This window comes from Pezoporus flaviventris, unplaced genomic scaffold (assembly GCF_033815535.1).
Source record: "Pezoporus flaviventris isolate CSIRO_AGI_PZ_B2104156 unplaced genomic scaffold, CSIRO_AGI_Pfla_v1 ptg000009l, whole genome shotgun sequence".
Lineage (NCBI taxonomy): Eukaryota > Metazoa > Chordata > Aves > Psittaciformes > Psittacidae > Pezoporus > Pezoporus flaviventris.
Window position 1 is genome coordinate 2,412,466 of NW_026892557.1, and position 16,689 is coordinate 2,429,154.

Sequence of the window (16,689 nt, forward strand, 5' to 3'; positions counted from 1 at the left end):
TGTGTGAAGGGTTTGTGTGCAAAGTGCCCCTTGGGGTTCCGTCTGCAGAAGTAACCCTGAGCTCTGGTGTGGGTTCTGTCTTATTCTTGACCTCCAAAGGGAGAAGCTGGGGGCGGGTATGTAGACGGAGCTCTTCTGGGAGCTGCTCCTGGCAGATGGCAGAATGCAGCAGCAGCTCCAGAACAGATTCTCCTGCTGCCTGTAGCTGGACAGAGGGACAGACGCGTACGGGATTGTTGTTAAATGGTGACTTCTGATGAGTTCTCCTACTCCATAGGAATCCTCCTCGTTTATTTGTGTTAGCGATGGCATATGCTCAGTGTGCTTCTGCACTTACATCGCTGGTAACTGTTGTGTTCCACTTCATTTGTGACAGAAGATAAAAGAAGAGGTGTCTTCTCCTCTCAAGAACTCCAAGAGGCAGCGGGAAAAGGCAGCTTCTGACACGGAGGAACCTGACAGGTCCAATGCCAAAAAGTCCAAAACTCAAGTGAGTCTCACGCAGGAATAATTTCTCTCAGGAGAATGCTTTGAGGGTGAGGGGGTGCAAACCAACAACATGAAATCAGTTTAAGCCACAGCAAACTGTAACTTAATCTGTGGTTGGAAAGCAACCAATGCTGTAACGCGTTCCTTCTGTTGAAACCAGTGGGATGATACAGGGTAAGTCTACAAGTGTTTCTACTGTTTGTTTTCATACCAATATCAACCATGTAGGAGTTCACTTGGATTATTTTCCACCTTCTCCCCCCGGCGTTTTTAATGTAAATCTGTATTTTTGACTCTTTTGTGGCAAGTTAGACCCCTACCACTGCTATTGAGGCAGAAGCTCCTGTATTTCAGTGTGTGCCCGTTGCCACTGGACTCTCCTGAAAGAGCCCGGCTCCATTGTCACTGCACCCTCCCTCTGGACATAGATGCTGCCTGTGCTGTTTCAAGTCCTGTGGGGTTTGGAGGGTGGTACTTGCACAGCTGGGGTGATGGGGGGGCATCCTGTGCCACACTGGTCGTGTTCTGTATGCAGCTCTCTCACACGTGGTGGGGGTTCTTCCCCCTCTCCCTGCAGGAGATCAGCAGGCCAAACTCTCCTTCAGAGGGAGAGGGCGAAGGCGAGAGCTCCGACAGCCGCAGCGTCAATGACGAAGGGAGCAGCGATCCCAAGGACATCGACCAGGATAACCGGAGCACGTCACCCAGCATCCCAAGCCCTCAAGACAATGAGAGCGACTCGGATTCATCTGCTCAACAGCAAGTGCTGCAGGCACAGCCCCAAGTCCTTCAGGCACAAAGCGGTTCTGGCCAGGCTCCTCCTCCCACACCGCCTATCTCAGCCCAGTTACCAGCATCGCTGCCAGCAGCGTCAAGCGCTACTTCGGCTCCACCACAGGTCTCACCATCAGCATCCCAGCCCCCCAGCCAGCCTCAGGCCCCTGCTCCACCAGCACCACCTCACTCTCACATACAGCAGGCCCCTGCCTTGCACCCACCGAGGCTGCCATCGCCTCACCCTCCACTGCAGCCTCTGAGCGTGCCGCAGAGCCAGCCAGCCCCTGCCTCCTCCTCACAGCCCCACTCGCAGCCTCCCCTCCACAGCCAGGCCCAGCCTGCCCCGCACAGCCTGCAGGCCCAGCCCCTCCTGCCTCATCCCGTCCCTTCCCAGCCGTTCTCCCTCCCCACTCAGTCATCTCAGTCTCAGGTTCCCCTTCAGACACAAGCACCGTCTCATTCTCACTCCACTCTCCAGGTAACGCAGCCTGTCCTGCCAACCGCAACCTCGCTGCAGCAGGCTCAGCCTCCGCGGGAGCAGCCCTTGCCGCCTGCACCCATGGCCATGCCTCATATCAAACCTCCCCCTACCACCCCAATCCCTCAGCTCCCCACTGCTCCATCCCACAAGCACCCTCCTCATCTCTCCGGCCCTTCTCCATTCTCGATGAACTCCAACTTGCCTCCCCCACCTGCTTTGAAACCTCTGAGCTCCCTCTCAACTCATCATCCTCCATCTGCGCACCCTCCTCCTTTGCAGCTGATGCCTCAGAGCCAGCCACTGCAGTCTTCACAAGCCCAGCCTCCTGTGCTGACACAGAGTCAGAGCCTTCCTCCCCCTGCTAACCATCCCCCATCTGGACTCCATCAGGTATCCTCCCAGCCCCCCTTTGCTCAGCATCCATTTGTCCCCGGAGGCCCACCTTCCATCACCCCTCCTTCTTGCCCCTCCACTTCCACGCCACCCACCGTGCCCGGCATCCCACTTCAGACTTCCATCTCCACATCGGCCGCGTCTAGTGGAAACGTGCCCGTGGTGACAGCCTGCACACTGCCACCTATTCAAATCAAAGAAGAAGTCCCAGATGAAGCTGAGGAACCAGAAAGCCCTCCCCCTCCACCCAGGAGTCCATCACCAGAACCTACTGTGGTGGATACACCAAGTCATGCTAGTCAGTCAGCCAGGTATGGAGGTTGTCTTCAGTGCTTCCTTAATGTGCTTTGTTTTGTTTTGGAAGCAGGGTGTAGGGCCTGGGTGTATTTTACATGCACATCTTGTCAGCCTCTCTTCCTAGTGTTATCTTGCTCTGTTTTTCTGGAGAGGTGCAGTTTCAGACAGGGCATTACAGTTTGTGTGTGTGAGAAGGGTTTTATACTGTGGAGTTGTCTGTGGAGTATTATGGTACAATGAGTTTTCTCATGGCTTTCAGGGGAGCTGGTAGTACTATTGTAGAAGTGTCTTGTATCCTTTGTATAAGTGATACTCACTCTGGTTTTGGTCTTGGTTTCATTGGCATGATGAAACTCTTGCATCATTCCCGAAGCTAAGCTCTTTCTCTTTTGTTTCTTTCAGGTTCTATAAGCACCTGGACCGTGGCTACAATTCATGTTCAAGAGCAGACTTATACTTCATGCCACTGGCAGGATCGAAACTGGCCAAGAAGAGAGAAGAGGCCATTGAAAAGGCCAAAAGGGAAGCGGAGCAGAAAGCCAGAGAAGAGAGGGAAAGAGAAAAAGAGAAAGAGAAGGAAAGAGAGAGGGAGCGGGAGCGGGAAAGAGAAGCGGAAAGAGCTGCGGTAGGTTCATTTGTAGCTCTTTAAGGGAGTTGGTGGGATCTGACCTGGATGGTGACTACAGAATGCACATCCCCAGAAGCACTTTAATGCACGTGCAAGCAGGTATTTGTGAGTGCGGGAGCCTTGTGTCTTAGGTGAAAGGCAACCTGCTACGAGCATCTCCTGCCCCGCCTGTTACTTCCTTCTCTTTAAAGGAACTGGAGAGCTTCTGCTCACGGTCTGTTTCTGATGTGCAGAAAGCCAGTGCTGCTGGGGATAACTAGCCCAAGTACTCACGTTTGCTTGCAGTAGAAAAGCACCCTGTGCAGGCACAGCGGATGCCACTGTGTGCCTTATACTGCTGTGCAGGCTCCCAGGTGCTGTCTGCTGGAAAAAAGCAGATCTGAAGGGGTTTTGAATTGGAAGCAAACTTCATTAGCTTTTTTTATGGGGAGACCCAAACTCTGGTCTTGGCATAAAGAGCCAATAAAACTAATCCATCATTGCGTGGCCTGTTGGAAAGGAATGATTACTTCTGGGCCCACACAACTGGTAGGCCGGTAATACATTCTTGATGCTGGAAAAGAAGATGTTAAAGTCTGTTCCATTGTGCATTTCAGAGATCTGAATCATAGCTGTGTATTTCTGTAAGATTATAAAAGTCAGGATATAGCATCTGTCCATTAAGGAATGTGTCATGTATAAGGACTTTATTCTGGGGATAGGGGTCCTTTGGCAATTGTGTGGGTAAGCTGTGCTTACTGCCCTTCGCCAAAGTGCTCTGCTGCCCTTGTACAGGAGGGGAGAGCAGGATGCAAAGTCCTGATGTGAAAGGAGTGGACTTTGTTGCGTTGCACATTGTGGAGAGGAGTTTCTTTGGGTTTAGTCTGTTTTGGGTTACAAATGAGTGTGGAGAGGCAGAACACACTGCTGCCACTACAAAGTAGTTATCTCCTGGCCTACAGGCTAGACAGAATCCAGTTTTTCCCCAAATGGCAGTGGATCACACAATTGCAGGAGTCACGGAGCTTCCTCTTCAGAGTCTGAAGCAGAAGGGCAGTTTGTGCCTGCTCTGGTTCTAAGCCAAGTGTGTTGAACTAAAATTGTTCTCCCCCTTTCTGTGCAGCAGAAGGTATCCAGCTCCTCCCATGAAGGCCGACTTGGAGAGTCTCAGCTCAGCGGGCCAGCACACATGAGACCTTCATTTGAACCTCCACCGACGACCATAGCTGCTGTACCACCTTACATTGGTCCGGACACACCTGCTTTACGAACACTAAGTGAATATGCCCGTCCTCACGTCATGTCACCAACAAACCGCAACCATCCCTTCTTTGTCCCCCTGAACCCCACTGATCCACTTCTGGCCTACCATATGCCCGGCCTCTACAACGTGGATCCCACCATTCGGGAGCGAGAGCTGCGAGAGCGGGAAATCCGGGAGCGAGAAATCCGGGAAAGGGAGTTGAGAGAGAGGATGAAACCTGGCTTTGAGGTGAAGCCCCCAGAGCTGGATGCACTGCACCCAGCTACTAACCCCATGGAGCATTTTGCCAGGCACGGTGCACTGACTATCCCACCAACAGCAGGACCTCACCCGTTTGCTTCCTTCCATCCGGGTTTGAACCCCCTTGAAAGAGAGAGACTTGCACTGGCAGGCCCCCAGTTACGGCCTGAAATGAGCTACCCCGACAGACTGGCAGCAGAGAGGATACACGCGGAGCGGATGGCGTCGCTGACAAACGACCCCCTGGCCCGGCTCCAGATGTTCAACGTCACACCTCACCATCACCAACACTCACACATACACTCGCATTTACATCTACATCAGCAGGATCCCTTACATCAAGGTGAGCCCAGGGAATTGGGCTGGGCAGGTAACTGGGAAGCCTCTCTCATGAACTGTAAGCAGTGGTCTGTCTGAAACAGGCAGACTGTGATTCGAATTCAAGCAGCAGATCCCTGTTTTAATGTATACAGCATGCCTTCTGTACTGTATAAGGTTTTGATAACTGAAATACAGATTATTTTTTGGAGGATGAACCAGTGACAGTGATAAAGTAAATGATGATAACAGTACAGTGATCATCACCGTGCTGGAATTAGTAACACTGCTAATGCTTGTTAAGAGTTCTAGCTGGAAAGGAGCTGAAGCTGGTGTTTTCATAGAGGAGCTGAAAAAATAACTAGGAGAGAGGGACTTCATCTCTTGAGCCGTTTGACATGCCAACCATCTGGCTTTAGTTGAGCTGAAATTTGCTGTCACAGTTCTCATAAGAACCATCTAAATTTATGGTTTAGCTGCCATGTATTCTTATGTGTGGAATTCTTTTTCCCCAAATATTTAATAGTCTCAAAAAGGACTTGATGCCTTGCTCATTTCTAAACCAAGTTACGTGGTTCTGCCTCTGGAAGTCTGGAAGATAAGGCACTAAGCAGGATTTTTCTGGTGACAGACTGCAGAGGACACAGCAAGCAAGGCACCAGCTGCAGTAGCTGCCAAGGAAGGGGAAAAAAAGAGGTCCAAGTACTTAAAGTGCAGCTTCTAGTTGCAGCTGGTTACAAAGGTAGTGTTCGTGCAAGCAAATACAGCACACTTCGCCTTGGAGCACTATGCATTAAATGTAGCTGGAATGTCTGCTGCTTGGAATTTGGAAGGAATTCGAGTGCTGTTGCAGATGCCAAATTGTATAGCGAGGAAATCAGCAGAGTCTTGTAAGGTTGGTGAGGGGCTGGGGGGTTATAGGTAGATGAGGGTGCTGAGTATCAGCATTCTTAAAGCTGTCAGCTGTGAACATTGGCTGAGGCTGATTGCAGACTGGTTCAGTTTGAGGCAGGTTTGCATATTCCATTGATAGTGGGAGAAACTTGTCATAGATGGTGCCTATACAAGGATACTGATGTCAGGTAAGTCATCACCTCTGTAAAGGTAAGTCTAGGTACTTGGTCTAGACAAAAACATGGCTAGTACATTCTCACTCCCAGTCTAGTAAGAAACTGGTGCAGGCAAAGCCAAGTCAATTCATTGTCAAATCCGTCTTACGTGTATTTGCAAAGTAATCTGGTTTTAATCTTGGATGCCAGGTTAAAACTGAGTTAGGATCTCCTGAGTATCTCCAAGTAGTTCTTGCTCCAGAGTAACTCTGCAGGTGGGTAAGGCCTTAAGGTGCATAATTGGTATGTCTCCTTGGAATGGGGATGAGCAGGGTGTGAAATGGTCACACGTCTGTGTTCTGGACCAGACAGCACCTGAGGGAGAATTGTGTTACCTGTCTTGGGTTCCTTTCATTTGTGGTTCCTCTGCAACCCACCAACAGCTTCACATGCAGAGGTTTCACATGAGCTGGGTGGTGACAATGTCACCTTTTGCAAACAGGTTGTGGCCAGCTTTATAGGCTGTGGGGTAGTACTGGCAAAGTCAGAGGGATGCTAAAGTGTTTCTGTACTAAATGTCACCAGTGATCCCTCAATTGTGAGTGTGTAAAGGAGAAACAGAGTTCTAGTGTAAGGTTTTCTAAATGTTGACCATCTTAGTTACTGCTTGGTGGATTTCTTGTAGAAATTGAAAGCCCTGGGTTGTTGCCTTAACAGTTGAGGCACTTCAGTAAACAAATATCACTTGAAGATAGAAAAGTGGGTTTCAAATTGGGTGGAGCTAAACTTCTGTTAATTATATGCCAGTTAGGCCAAGTGTAACAGGGTTTTATCTCCCAAAGCAGTTGATTTGATTGCCTTCTTTCCTTCTTTTAAAGGTTCAGCAGGACCTGTTCACCCGCTGGTGGATCCTTTAGCTGCTGGACCCCATTTGGCACGTTTCCCCTACCCACCTGGGACCATCCCCAACCCATTGCTAGGGCAGCCACCTCATGAGCATGAAATGCTCCGACATCCAGTCTTTGGTGAGAGCATTGTATGGTTCTTTATAAGGGTTGGCTCTTGATCTGAACTGTCTTCTGGGTCTTCACGTTGCTTGGGAGGGGAGTTGCTGGAGTTGAGCTGTAACTTAGGTTACAGCCAAGGGTTGGTTGGTTTGTCTAACAAAAAAGCTTCATGGGACAACTCTTCGCAGACTTCATAGCAAACAAGTGTCTAAATGTGGGCAACTGTCTCTTAGGTACTCCTTATCCACGAGATCTGCCTGGTGCCATTCCACCTCCTATGTCGGCAGCCCACCAGCTGCAGGCCATGCATGCCCAGTCAGCAGAGCTGCAAAGACTGGCAATGGAGCAGCAGTGGTTGCATGGGCATCCTCACATGCATGGTGGTCATCTACCAAGTCAGGAAGATTATTACAGGTGAGAGGTCTAATGGAAGCTTTTGGAGACACAGGGGTGCTACAGCTTCCTTTGTCTATCTCCACATTGCATGTTTCTGCTCCCTGAATTAATGCCTTTCTTACTGTGTGTTGAGTTCCTGTCCTGGTGCAGTCATGGAAGGTGGTGAAGCTGTACTAAGACCTAATTTGGGTGTAGGTGATGGAGCAGATGGGAAGCTAGGTCCGAATTACTGGCACAGGATGGGGATTAGTTGAGTCCATTAGTTGCAGAGCTAAGTTTGGTTGGGGTTTTTAGTGTGATACTTATTACGATTGCTGCTTCCACGTTTCTTTTCCTTGAGAATGGTGGAGGAGGGTAGGTAAAGCTTTATGAATGAGAAGAGGGGAGGAATTCAGTGCAACTTAAGAAATTACTAAGGGGAGTAGGAAGTTTAAATGTGTGCATAATACGGATGCTGCATTACCAGCTGAGAATGCCTAGATGAATCATGAGTTGTTCTCCCTGGAATGCTCTATGGTGTCGATAGTGGTGCTCTCTTCTTGACTCCTGTTTGGCAGTGGCCACTGAGAATGTGTCAGCTAAGAAGAAAAAGCGACTAGCACCTAGCGAGGGTCATTCCACATGTCTGTGGGTAGCAAGGATACGTAGGAAGCAGCATATTAAACACCTGCCTTGCGCTGCTTTACTCTGATGTTTCATCCCTTGCTTCTGCTGTCTGAAATTGCCTGCTGGCTTTGTGCCATGGGGGCAGGCAGTCAGCCTGAAGCTGACTGTCATCTCTGCGGCTGCAGATAAAGCTGAAGCCTGATGAGCTGGCACTAGTGATCTTGCTCACATGTAAGGAGTGCTGCAGTAGCAAAAGGTCAGCGCTTCCTCCCGCCGCAGCCAGCCTTATCGCTGCTGTTACAATGGCTCTCGTTTTGTGCTGAAAGCTCACAAGTCCTCTTGCAACCTCTGTTCCCTTCAGGGCCGCGGGTGAGGTGAGCAGGAAGCCAAAGCTGTCTCTGAAGTGTCTGACACCTCCTTCGTTTTGTTAAAATGAGTTTTCTCTCTCTTTTCAGTCGACTGAAGAAAGAAGGCGACAAACAGTTGTAATAAATTATTTATTTGTAATGCTGGCTGTGGAAACCCCGGTCCTTGGGAAGGAGTGGAACATTTTTACACACAATAAGAGCTACAAAAGGAAACAAAGAATATCTTATAAAGATTTCTTTATATATTTAAACCAGAAACAACCACCCAACAAGTAGAGACTAATCAACATAGTGTTTCATTTGTAGAGAAGATTTCTCAAGACTGGTGTGGGTCTCCCTGCATGACAACGTATTCAGAAGCCTATTGAAAATACAGGACTGTGTGGAATATTCAGAGAACTTCCTGCAATCTTGGTTTTTTTGGGGGTTTTACTTTGTTTCTTACTAGTTTGTTTTGAGTAGGTGCTAGAATCAGGTTCACAACACAAGTCACTGTGCGTGAAGAGACACTCAATGCATCTATAGCTATTTTAATAAAAACAAGGATTGCAAGTAGGTGACATAACAAGCTCTGAATCCAAGTGCTATAATAATAATAAAAGAATTACTTTTATTTTAATACATTGTAGGAAATCTTCATAATTTTCAAGAGAGCTCAGTTCTGCAGCATGGCTTTTTAAGTCTGTAAATAACCTTTTTTTGGGTAGAGGGGAGAAACGAAACAAAACGCAAACTCCAGAAGCATTTATCTTGATTTTCAGTAACATCACAAATTGTGAATTCCTACCTGGTATTGACAGAATACAGAGTTGATTTTTTAATAAAAAAAATTATATATATAATTATCCCTTTAATTAAAGGGAAATCAATAATTTCACATGGGTCAAAGCTTGAAATTTGGTTTGCTGTCAACAATAAGCATTAAAGAGAGTTGCAGGGATAATGTTGCAAATGACTGTTTCTGTTCTTGGTTTCTTGGTTGGTTTGGTTGTTTGGAGGTTTTCTGTTTGTGTTACATCTCTCTGTTCTGCAGCTGATTTCTGTGGAGTTGGGTTTCTGAGCAGTACAGATGTCCCTTGGAGCTCGCTTACCCTTTTTGATGCCTCCTTCAAGGGTTCATTTTCAGTGTGGCCATAATACATTTCTTTCCTGTTACCTTTTGAAACTTAATCTAACTACATTGGTTTTAGAATGTAGGGAAAAATTGAAAGGAATAATCTGTTCCAAAATCTCTTTTTAAACATGTTCCATGGCTCAAACGAGTACAGCCAGAATTTTGTATGCATGTGCATCCTTTTGGAGGATGTGCTTTTTCTGGCCTCTTCTGTTTGATATGTTCTTAAGAAAAGTGGACGAGGCAACTCCACTCGTGTTGTTAAAGTTGTTCTGCAAAGAGCAGTTAATAATTCTCTTGGACTGTTTTAGTTTTGGGTTTGTAAGCAAAAAAACTTTTTAACTGTCACCAGTGTTCTGTATCTCAGGAACTTCCTGCTTTGGGATTAACCGTGGACAGTAACATTTACTGACTCCCAACACAACAGGTCTGTGCAGAGTAACTCCTGTTGGCTAGTTCCCATGTGGAGGGGAGGAGAGGAATGCACAGAAGGCCAGCGAGCATTATTCTGGAGACAGCTCTGCTTACTGTCTAGACAGATTCATTTTTTTATCTCCCTGTTTTGCCATGCATTTTCTTTGCCAGAGCAGAGGGTGATGCAACCAATGGACATCTGAATCTGCTGGCCAGTTTTTATCTCCTGGTGCATAACTTCCCCCCCGTTCTCTCTTTTTAAGTCATGAGTGCTCTCTCTCTGCTGTTGTAGACTGTTCAGTGTGATGGTTGTGTCATAAGACTATACTGAGCCATGCTTGATAAACTTGTAGTTAATCATACCTCCTGATGGAAGGCATGGCATGCGCAGTGCTTTATCTGCCTCATGCATCTCAAACCAGAGTCAGTGCCCAAAGATTACTGCTGGACAGTTACTAACATCAATTTACCAGTTAAAAACATGAGTCAGGGTGTTCCTGGTCCACTTGAGGCAAGAGCGTATAGGAGAGAGGGGAGGACTGTTTCAGCTGATGTTGATCTTCCTTTTTTTCTGTCCTCATTCCAGATTTCTCAGTGCTAAAGAACTGCAGTAGCGTTAAATCATTTCCATCTATGTTTGAAGTGTGTGTGAAGGCATTAGGAGGAACAGCTAGTGTATCTTGAGAGCTGGAAACCATGAGGTCAGTCTAGAATCGAGGATGGTAACGTCTTCAGTCAATGCCTTCAGTTAAGGTCTGCAGCGATCAGGTGAAATGGTTTTCTTCTGCACACAGTGGAGTAGTTGCTAAGATCAGTCTGCACAGCAGAGAGAGTGCCTCAGCTTACTTTAAAGATCTAATTAGGCCCATTTCAGGTAAATCACCCCTCCTTGGTTTTAACATGGGTAATTTGGGAGCCTGGGGGAGTTCAGCCATTTCTTCTGGTCCTTCTCTTTTGCTATTATTTTTAGCCCTAGTCGTTCTTAAGGAAAAAAACCCAAGCTGATTGCCTTCCATGGTCCTCTCTCTGTCTGTATTGTTTTTTTCAGCTGAAGTTTGCAGTCTGTTCAAAAGCTATTCATTGATTTTTAACTTGTGTTTTCCCCAGAAAAGCATCCTGATAATTTATAGGAGGGTTTTGTTTTTTTTTTTGTTCACATTCAGTCAGCAAATAAGCACTGAAATGCTTCCACTTCAGACCGATGATTAACTACAGCTTTACATGCAGTGGTGTTTGAAGCCATCTCGGTGTTCGATGCCCTGTTAAAACAACCCAGACCTTTTGCTTTTCTTTAAGAAATCTCTCTTCTTCTTGTTTTCCCTCTGTTTGGAAAGTTGATTTTCTTCATTTTGCTTTAGTGTTTTTGAAACGTCTCTCTTGTTCTATGTCGTCATGGTTGAGCTTGTTTCACTGCACCGTTAAAGCAGAGTGTACATTCTGACTGCTACATTTATATATATCTTGAAGCTTAATGTATATATGAGTAGTTTGCGATGGGATAACACAGTGTAAACAGAGTAGAAACCCAGAAATCGTGACTTCTGTGTTCTCTCCATTTGAGTATTTTGTAATTTTTTTGAAATATTTGTGGACATAAATAAAACCAAGCTACACTACAGCAGCCAGGGTTTGCCTGCAAGCCAAATGTGTCTCGTGATTGTTGTCAAGTGGGCAAAGGGTTATCTTCCTCTGGGATGATATGGGATGGCCATCTTGTCTGTTACAACGCTGGTTTGTCTTTCTTGGCTTTATTTTTAACTACATTGAGGTCACTTTATTTTTAATAGACAGCACACCAAACAGCAACATCGTGTCCAGTGTTAGAGTATATTCTGCCTCCCTGAGGCACATCTGTGCTCTAGGGCTGTGCTGTATAACTTTGTCGTATTTTTCCCCCAGGTAAAGCAGTCACATTGATAAGACTGAATGCGTAAGGATGTTCTGGTTGTCATGACTTCAGGGGCTTTCTGTGTACAATGGTCATATATTGTAGCCAGTGATCTGCCTGAGCACAAGCAAGTAGCTAAGATGAAGTGTGTGCATAAGCTTTTATCATTGCATCAGCCAAAGATGAGTAGAAGGATGAGAATTTGTAAACTAGAGAGGACAGTTCCCCTAGTTCAACATCTTTTACATTTGCTTGTGAACCAGAGGTGCTGAGAAGACAGGCAAAGGGGGAATGAGGCCTGAGGACTTGAAATGAGATACAGTACACTATATACACACATGGAGCCTAGTTCTTTAAGCATGTTGTTTTCTAAGAGATGTTATTTTGTGCCACTAACAACCAATACTGAGCTGGCAAGAGATGCATTTTCCAACGGGGTAATTGCAGAGAGGAAGATGCACAATAATTCATTGTCTAATCACTGCCTGCCGAAAAGCTGAAATTTGCTTTCAAATTGCATGGAGTTACGTGTTTGTGTACATTTGCAGTGGCTCCGTGTCTTCCATCTGGCAGAGATTATAATGTATATGTGTAGCTCTTTGAGTGTTCTGTATTGGCAGTTTGTGATAATCTGCATCACCAACATTTAGGGCAGTGGGATGCCACGGAGAGAGGTGGTGAGTATCTAAACCTTTGGACCAAAAGGAGAGGGGAAGGCTGCATTCTTGATCTGGCTCTGCTTTAATCTATGATTTGTCAGTAGTAGAGAGGTATTTTGACTCCAGTTCAGGCTAATGAGTGCAGGGAGAAGAGAGTGCCCTGTTGTTTGAGTGTGCTTGAAGCAGAGGGCCAAGTATTCATGACAGATTGCACAGGAGTTTGGAGCTCCCTGTTTGAAGAGGCTGCTCTATTTATACCCTGTGGCATTTTATATAAGGGGAAGGTCGGATCTTGTCTACTGGAAATAGCTGCTCAAAGTGCCCTTTCTGAGGCTGTCTTGACCATGTGCTATGGTATTTGACATTTCTTCTGGGTAATTTTAATTCCCTGTACTTAATGTAGAACTTGGATGGGCTCAGGCTGCCCTCCCTTTTTGAGGTGAATGAGACGGAAAATGGTGAATGGTGAAGGGTTTTTATCACTGCATTAATCGCACTATAGCTCTGTTGCAGTAGTGGTGGTGTGCTAATGGCTGTCTTGCCATTGCAAGAGTAAAGGCAGGAGTCCATCTATTGCATGGCTTTAATGTCACGTCAGCTGTAACAAGGAACTTAAGCTGTTGGGTTTCAGTCCTTCCCATGCTGTGCTTGGCTTTTTACAGCCTGCATTCATGTAGGTGCAAGGAGAAAAGATGAATGTGGGTGTTTTGCCCCAGAATGTCACCTTCTGTTCTTGGAACACGAGAAGAAGTAGCTCTTGCACTGTTTGTTGTTGAAGTTCTGTTCCTTGGGGACATTCCTGTGCATTGCAGTGCCTAAAACCGTGTAAAACTCTGTCTTCTGGCTGCTTATGGCAATTAGAAAGCAAGAACAGCACATCCCAGAATGTCTTGTACTGATGCACTTTAGTTCTGCTTCTTGCCCTCATCCTTTCCTCACATACAGCTAGTAATACGACAAAAGCTTAACAGCAGGCGCTGTTGCGGCATCTTCACATAAAGCCCTGGAGGAAGAAGGAAAAACCTACTGATTTTTCATTCCAATTGTAGACAGTTCACCTTATTAATAACTTGTTAATGTTCTTATTAATTACTGGCTTTTGATAGGGCTGTAGTGATGAGTTTTAGGTAGAAAATACATTTTTTTGTGCAGTTTTTCTTTGGTTTTGTTTTTGATTTTAAAGTAATGGCTATTTTTAATCCATTTATACACACACAAATATATATATATATATATATAAAATACACAAGGCCTGGAGCGGCTCCGTGTCAGCGGCGCCCGTGTAAGGGGAGGCGGGAGGGGCTGAGGGCGGGGCCGCGCCTCCTGTGAGGGCTGGCCCGGAAGGTTCCAGAAGGTGCCCGGGGGTACCTCAGGCATGGAGGCGGGCAGGTAAGGGCTCTTCCATGCTGCGACAGGGAACAGCGTGGCTGAAAGGTGGCGGGAGGGGGTTCTGGAGCACAGCTTTTCCCCTCGGCGCAGCCTGTTTGCCTCTGGAGGGCACTGCAGACTGTAGGTTACGGCTGCTTCTGCCGGAGTTCCTTGGTGCCAACGGGCGCCATCTTCCCCTCAGCTCCTGAGGGTGTCCCTTGGTCCCCAGAGGAGCCGTGTCCCTCTGTGCTTCTGTCACGTATCCTTTGGCCTCTGAGGCACCCAAAAGACACGTTCTGTGTGCTCAGTTCGTCCATTTTGCTCCGACAGGTGTTCTTCCATGTGTCTCAGTCGGTGTTGACCCTCCCTTGTTGCTGTATGTGACAGTAAGCCTGAGAAAGCCTTGCTGCTGTTTCTATTTGGTCTTATTCCAGGGTAGTCTCACCCTGAGTGTATCAGGCTCAGTGTCTGATGTTGGAAGGGAGAGCCTTTGGGTGCCGTGCATGTACAAGTCGTCCTTTGCAAACTGCTGTTGTGCTTGTTTCCATCTTTAATGCAAGGTAATTAAGCCTGAATTTTTTTTCATAGTGTTGACTTTGCAAAACCAAACTGGAACAAAAGATAAAACCAACATAATGCAAACGACAGATCCCAAGTGGATGATTGAGCCAGGCTGAATTTGTTCTTTACAGATGCTCATCAAGAAGGGGTAATGTGGCTCTGCAAATTCAGCTGCTTCTATATATAAATATGCAATTCTCTGCCCTTTTCCTAATCCCTAGCTTCTGGCTAAAAGAAAAACAATTGGAGGAATCTAAGAAAAGGAAAAAACCGAACAACCCACACATTGACCTGCATAAACTCAGGCATTTTGCAGAGCTGCATTCTGAAATGGCACCTGACACATGTAACATTGAATGGTGATGAGTGCGGGTTCCTGACGCAACCTTAGTGTGTCTTCCTGGGGTCTCACAAGTGAGAGAAATGAGTCTTCTCAATGCACATTGTTCAGATCCACTTTCTGGCTGGCTGGGTTAGGTTCTTCTTGCATTGCCCCGCAGAAAAGGGGACAGGCGCTACAAAAACCCGCGCTTGGTGAATGGAGGACACTGAGCCAGTAGAAATCAGGTCCAGGACAGGATCTGGTAATTCCATTGCTTTCACATCTCTCAGGTTTTGAAAGAGTATGTATTTTAGGGCAGTAAATCAAATCCAGCTTCAGTGTAAGCGTGCATAACTTTAGTGATCATTAATGTGAATGAAGTAGTGTGCATTCCCTTAAACCAAGGCATACTTAGGGTAACTAACTCGCAAGTACAGTTGTCAATGTGAAAGACCCAGATGCAAGCAATCGGTCTTGTTAGCAGTTATTTTACTCTGAATGACTTTTGTGTCTTTCCACTTTCTGCATGCTGTTGCAGTTCCATTTCATTATTTGTTAGCTCTTTAAATATTTGTCCAACGTCCTTACCTGTGGCAATGTCACCACAAAGAAGCGTGCTCTGCAGAGTCATTGCTTAGCTTATGAGCGCTCCTGTGTCGCTCTGTAGCTGCGAGGCTGAGTTTCCTGCACCAGGGAACATGTGTATGGGAGAGAAATTACAGAATAAATTGATGCACTGGCCTTGGAAAAATAGTTGTGCATGATGTCAGTGGAGTTGTATTTCAGTTTGCCTGGGGTCTTGGTTTTGCTGGAACAGACTATTAGTCAAATCTGTGAGATGGAAATTTCTCTGGCACTGCAGCTTGTTTGAATGGACCCAAATGACAGCGTCTAGGCGATGACAAAGGAACCCAGTATTCTTGGTTTGATAACATGGTTGATTGTATGCTTCAAAATCCTCAGCCACAGCTTCGTGGGGGGTTTTCCTGCCTCTTAATTTGGATTGCTTTATTGTCATCTAAATGTCACCTGTTCTTTGTTCGCTTGGCTTCTCTGGGCTGTTCTTCCACAGCTTAATGCTTTTTATACAGTAGCATTACTATATCAGGAGTGGTATTTCAAGAAGCATGAGTAGGGCAAAAGCAAAGGAGTAGAGGAACACACTGCCCAGTTTCCCCAAGAACTTCATAATACTGAGGGGTTTGTTTATCACCAAGAGAGTGTCTGTGGCAATTCACTGGAAGTAGGCGAGAGGATTAACAAAGGGAATTATTTAATAGTCAAAATGTCCATTTTGAAATACATGAATTCTCTGGGTGCTCTTATGGGTGTTCTGTGAAAGGGTCCACCCCGCACTATATCTTCCAGTGGGCAGAACTGCAGGATGGCCAGTGTATCTGCCAGCAAGGTCTTTTTTGTGTTGCAGATGTTCCTCTAGCCATTGTTTTGAGTGTGGGGAAGCATGAAGGTAAACAAGGATCGTTTTTAGGACTTTATTAACACAGCATAGATACATGGCCATTAATGAAACATACTGGGAGATAAGGAGAAACTTCCATTCTAGCTGATGTGTTGGGAAGGACAACAAACGTTGGAAGGAAGGCTGGAGAGTCTTAAGTGTTTCAACAGTTTCTGGAGCTATACCTTTGGGAATTCTGAAGGTTTATCTTCCAGTACATACACAGATGCCATTGTGCCCTTGTGCCAGTGCATTTTTTTACTTGGCTCCTGGTGCCACCCTGTTACTTCTCAAGAAGAGTACAATGATTCTGATTTTGCAGAGTGAGAAGATGTATATTTGCAACCGCTTCCATGATTTGATAAATGTCCAAGTGTCTTGTGGTATAGAACTGAAATGGTTTGTAGAACTCAAGGGTTTGACACAGGGCCGCTATGAAGTGTCTCACTGCTTGTAATAAACCAGCATTAATTAAACATTCCATCATGTGCACGTTCTGTGCTGATGTACAGGGGCCTCCAGGTGAAGGCAGGCCATCGGGAGAGCAGCCAGAAGTTCTCTGCAGCTGTCTCAGCATATGGGGAAGCTCTGCCTGCATTTGTGGAGGTTGTA

The 16,689-nt window shown here is 46.3% G+C and overlaps 1 protein-coding gene across 9 annotated transcripts in view; it reads left to right on the forward strand.

Annotated features, from left to right (window-relative positions):
* The window catches only part of RERE (arginine-glutamic acid dipeptide repeats), a 222,103-nt gene extending 210,662 nt beyond the window's left edge, over positions 1 to 11,441 (forward strand). For 5 of the 9 annotated variants that reach the window (XM_061450185.1, XM_061450190.1, XM_061450186.1 and 2 more), the window contains 7 exons: positions 377 to 490; positions 1,067 to 2,451; positions 2,840 to 3,062; positions 4,168 to 4,891; positions 6,794 to 6,940; positions 7,156 to 7,336; positions 8,380 to 11,441. In XM_061450185.1, the coding sequence (XP_061306169.1) occupies positions 377 to 490; positions 1,067 to 2,451; positions 2,840 to 3,062; positions 4,168 to 4,891; positions 6,794 to 6,940; positions 7,156 to 7,336; positions 8,380 to 8,413 (2,808 nt within the window). In that variant the 3' untranslated portion in view covers positions 8,414 to 11,441. The remainder of the gene's footprint in view (positions 1 to 376; positions 491 to 1,066; positions 2,452 to 2,839; positions 3,063 to 4,167; positions 4,892 to 6,793; positions 6,941 to 7,155; positions 7,337 to 8,379) is intronic. The other 4 variants (XM_061450191.1, XM_061450193.1, XM_061450187.1 and 1 more) reach the window with 4 other exon arrangements.
* The last annotated feature ends 5,248 nt before the right edge of the window (positions 11,442 to 16,689 follow it).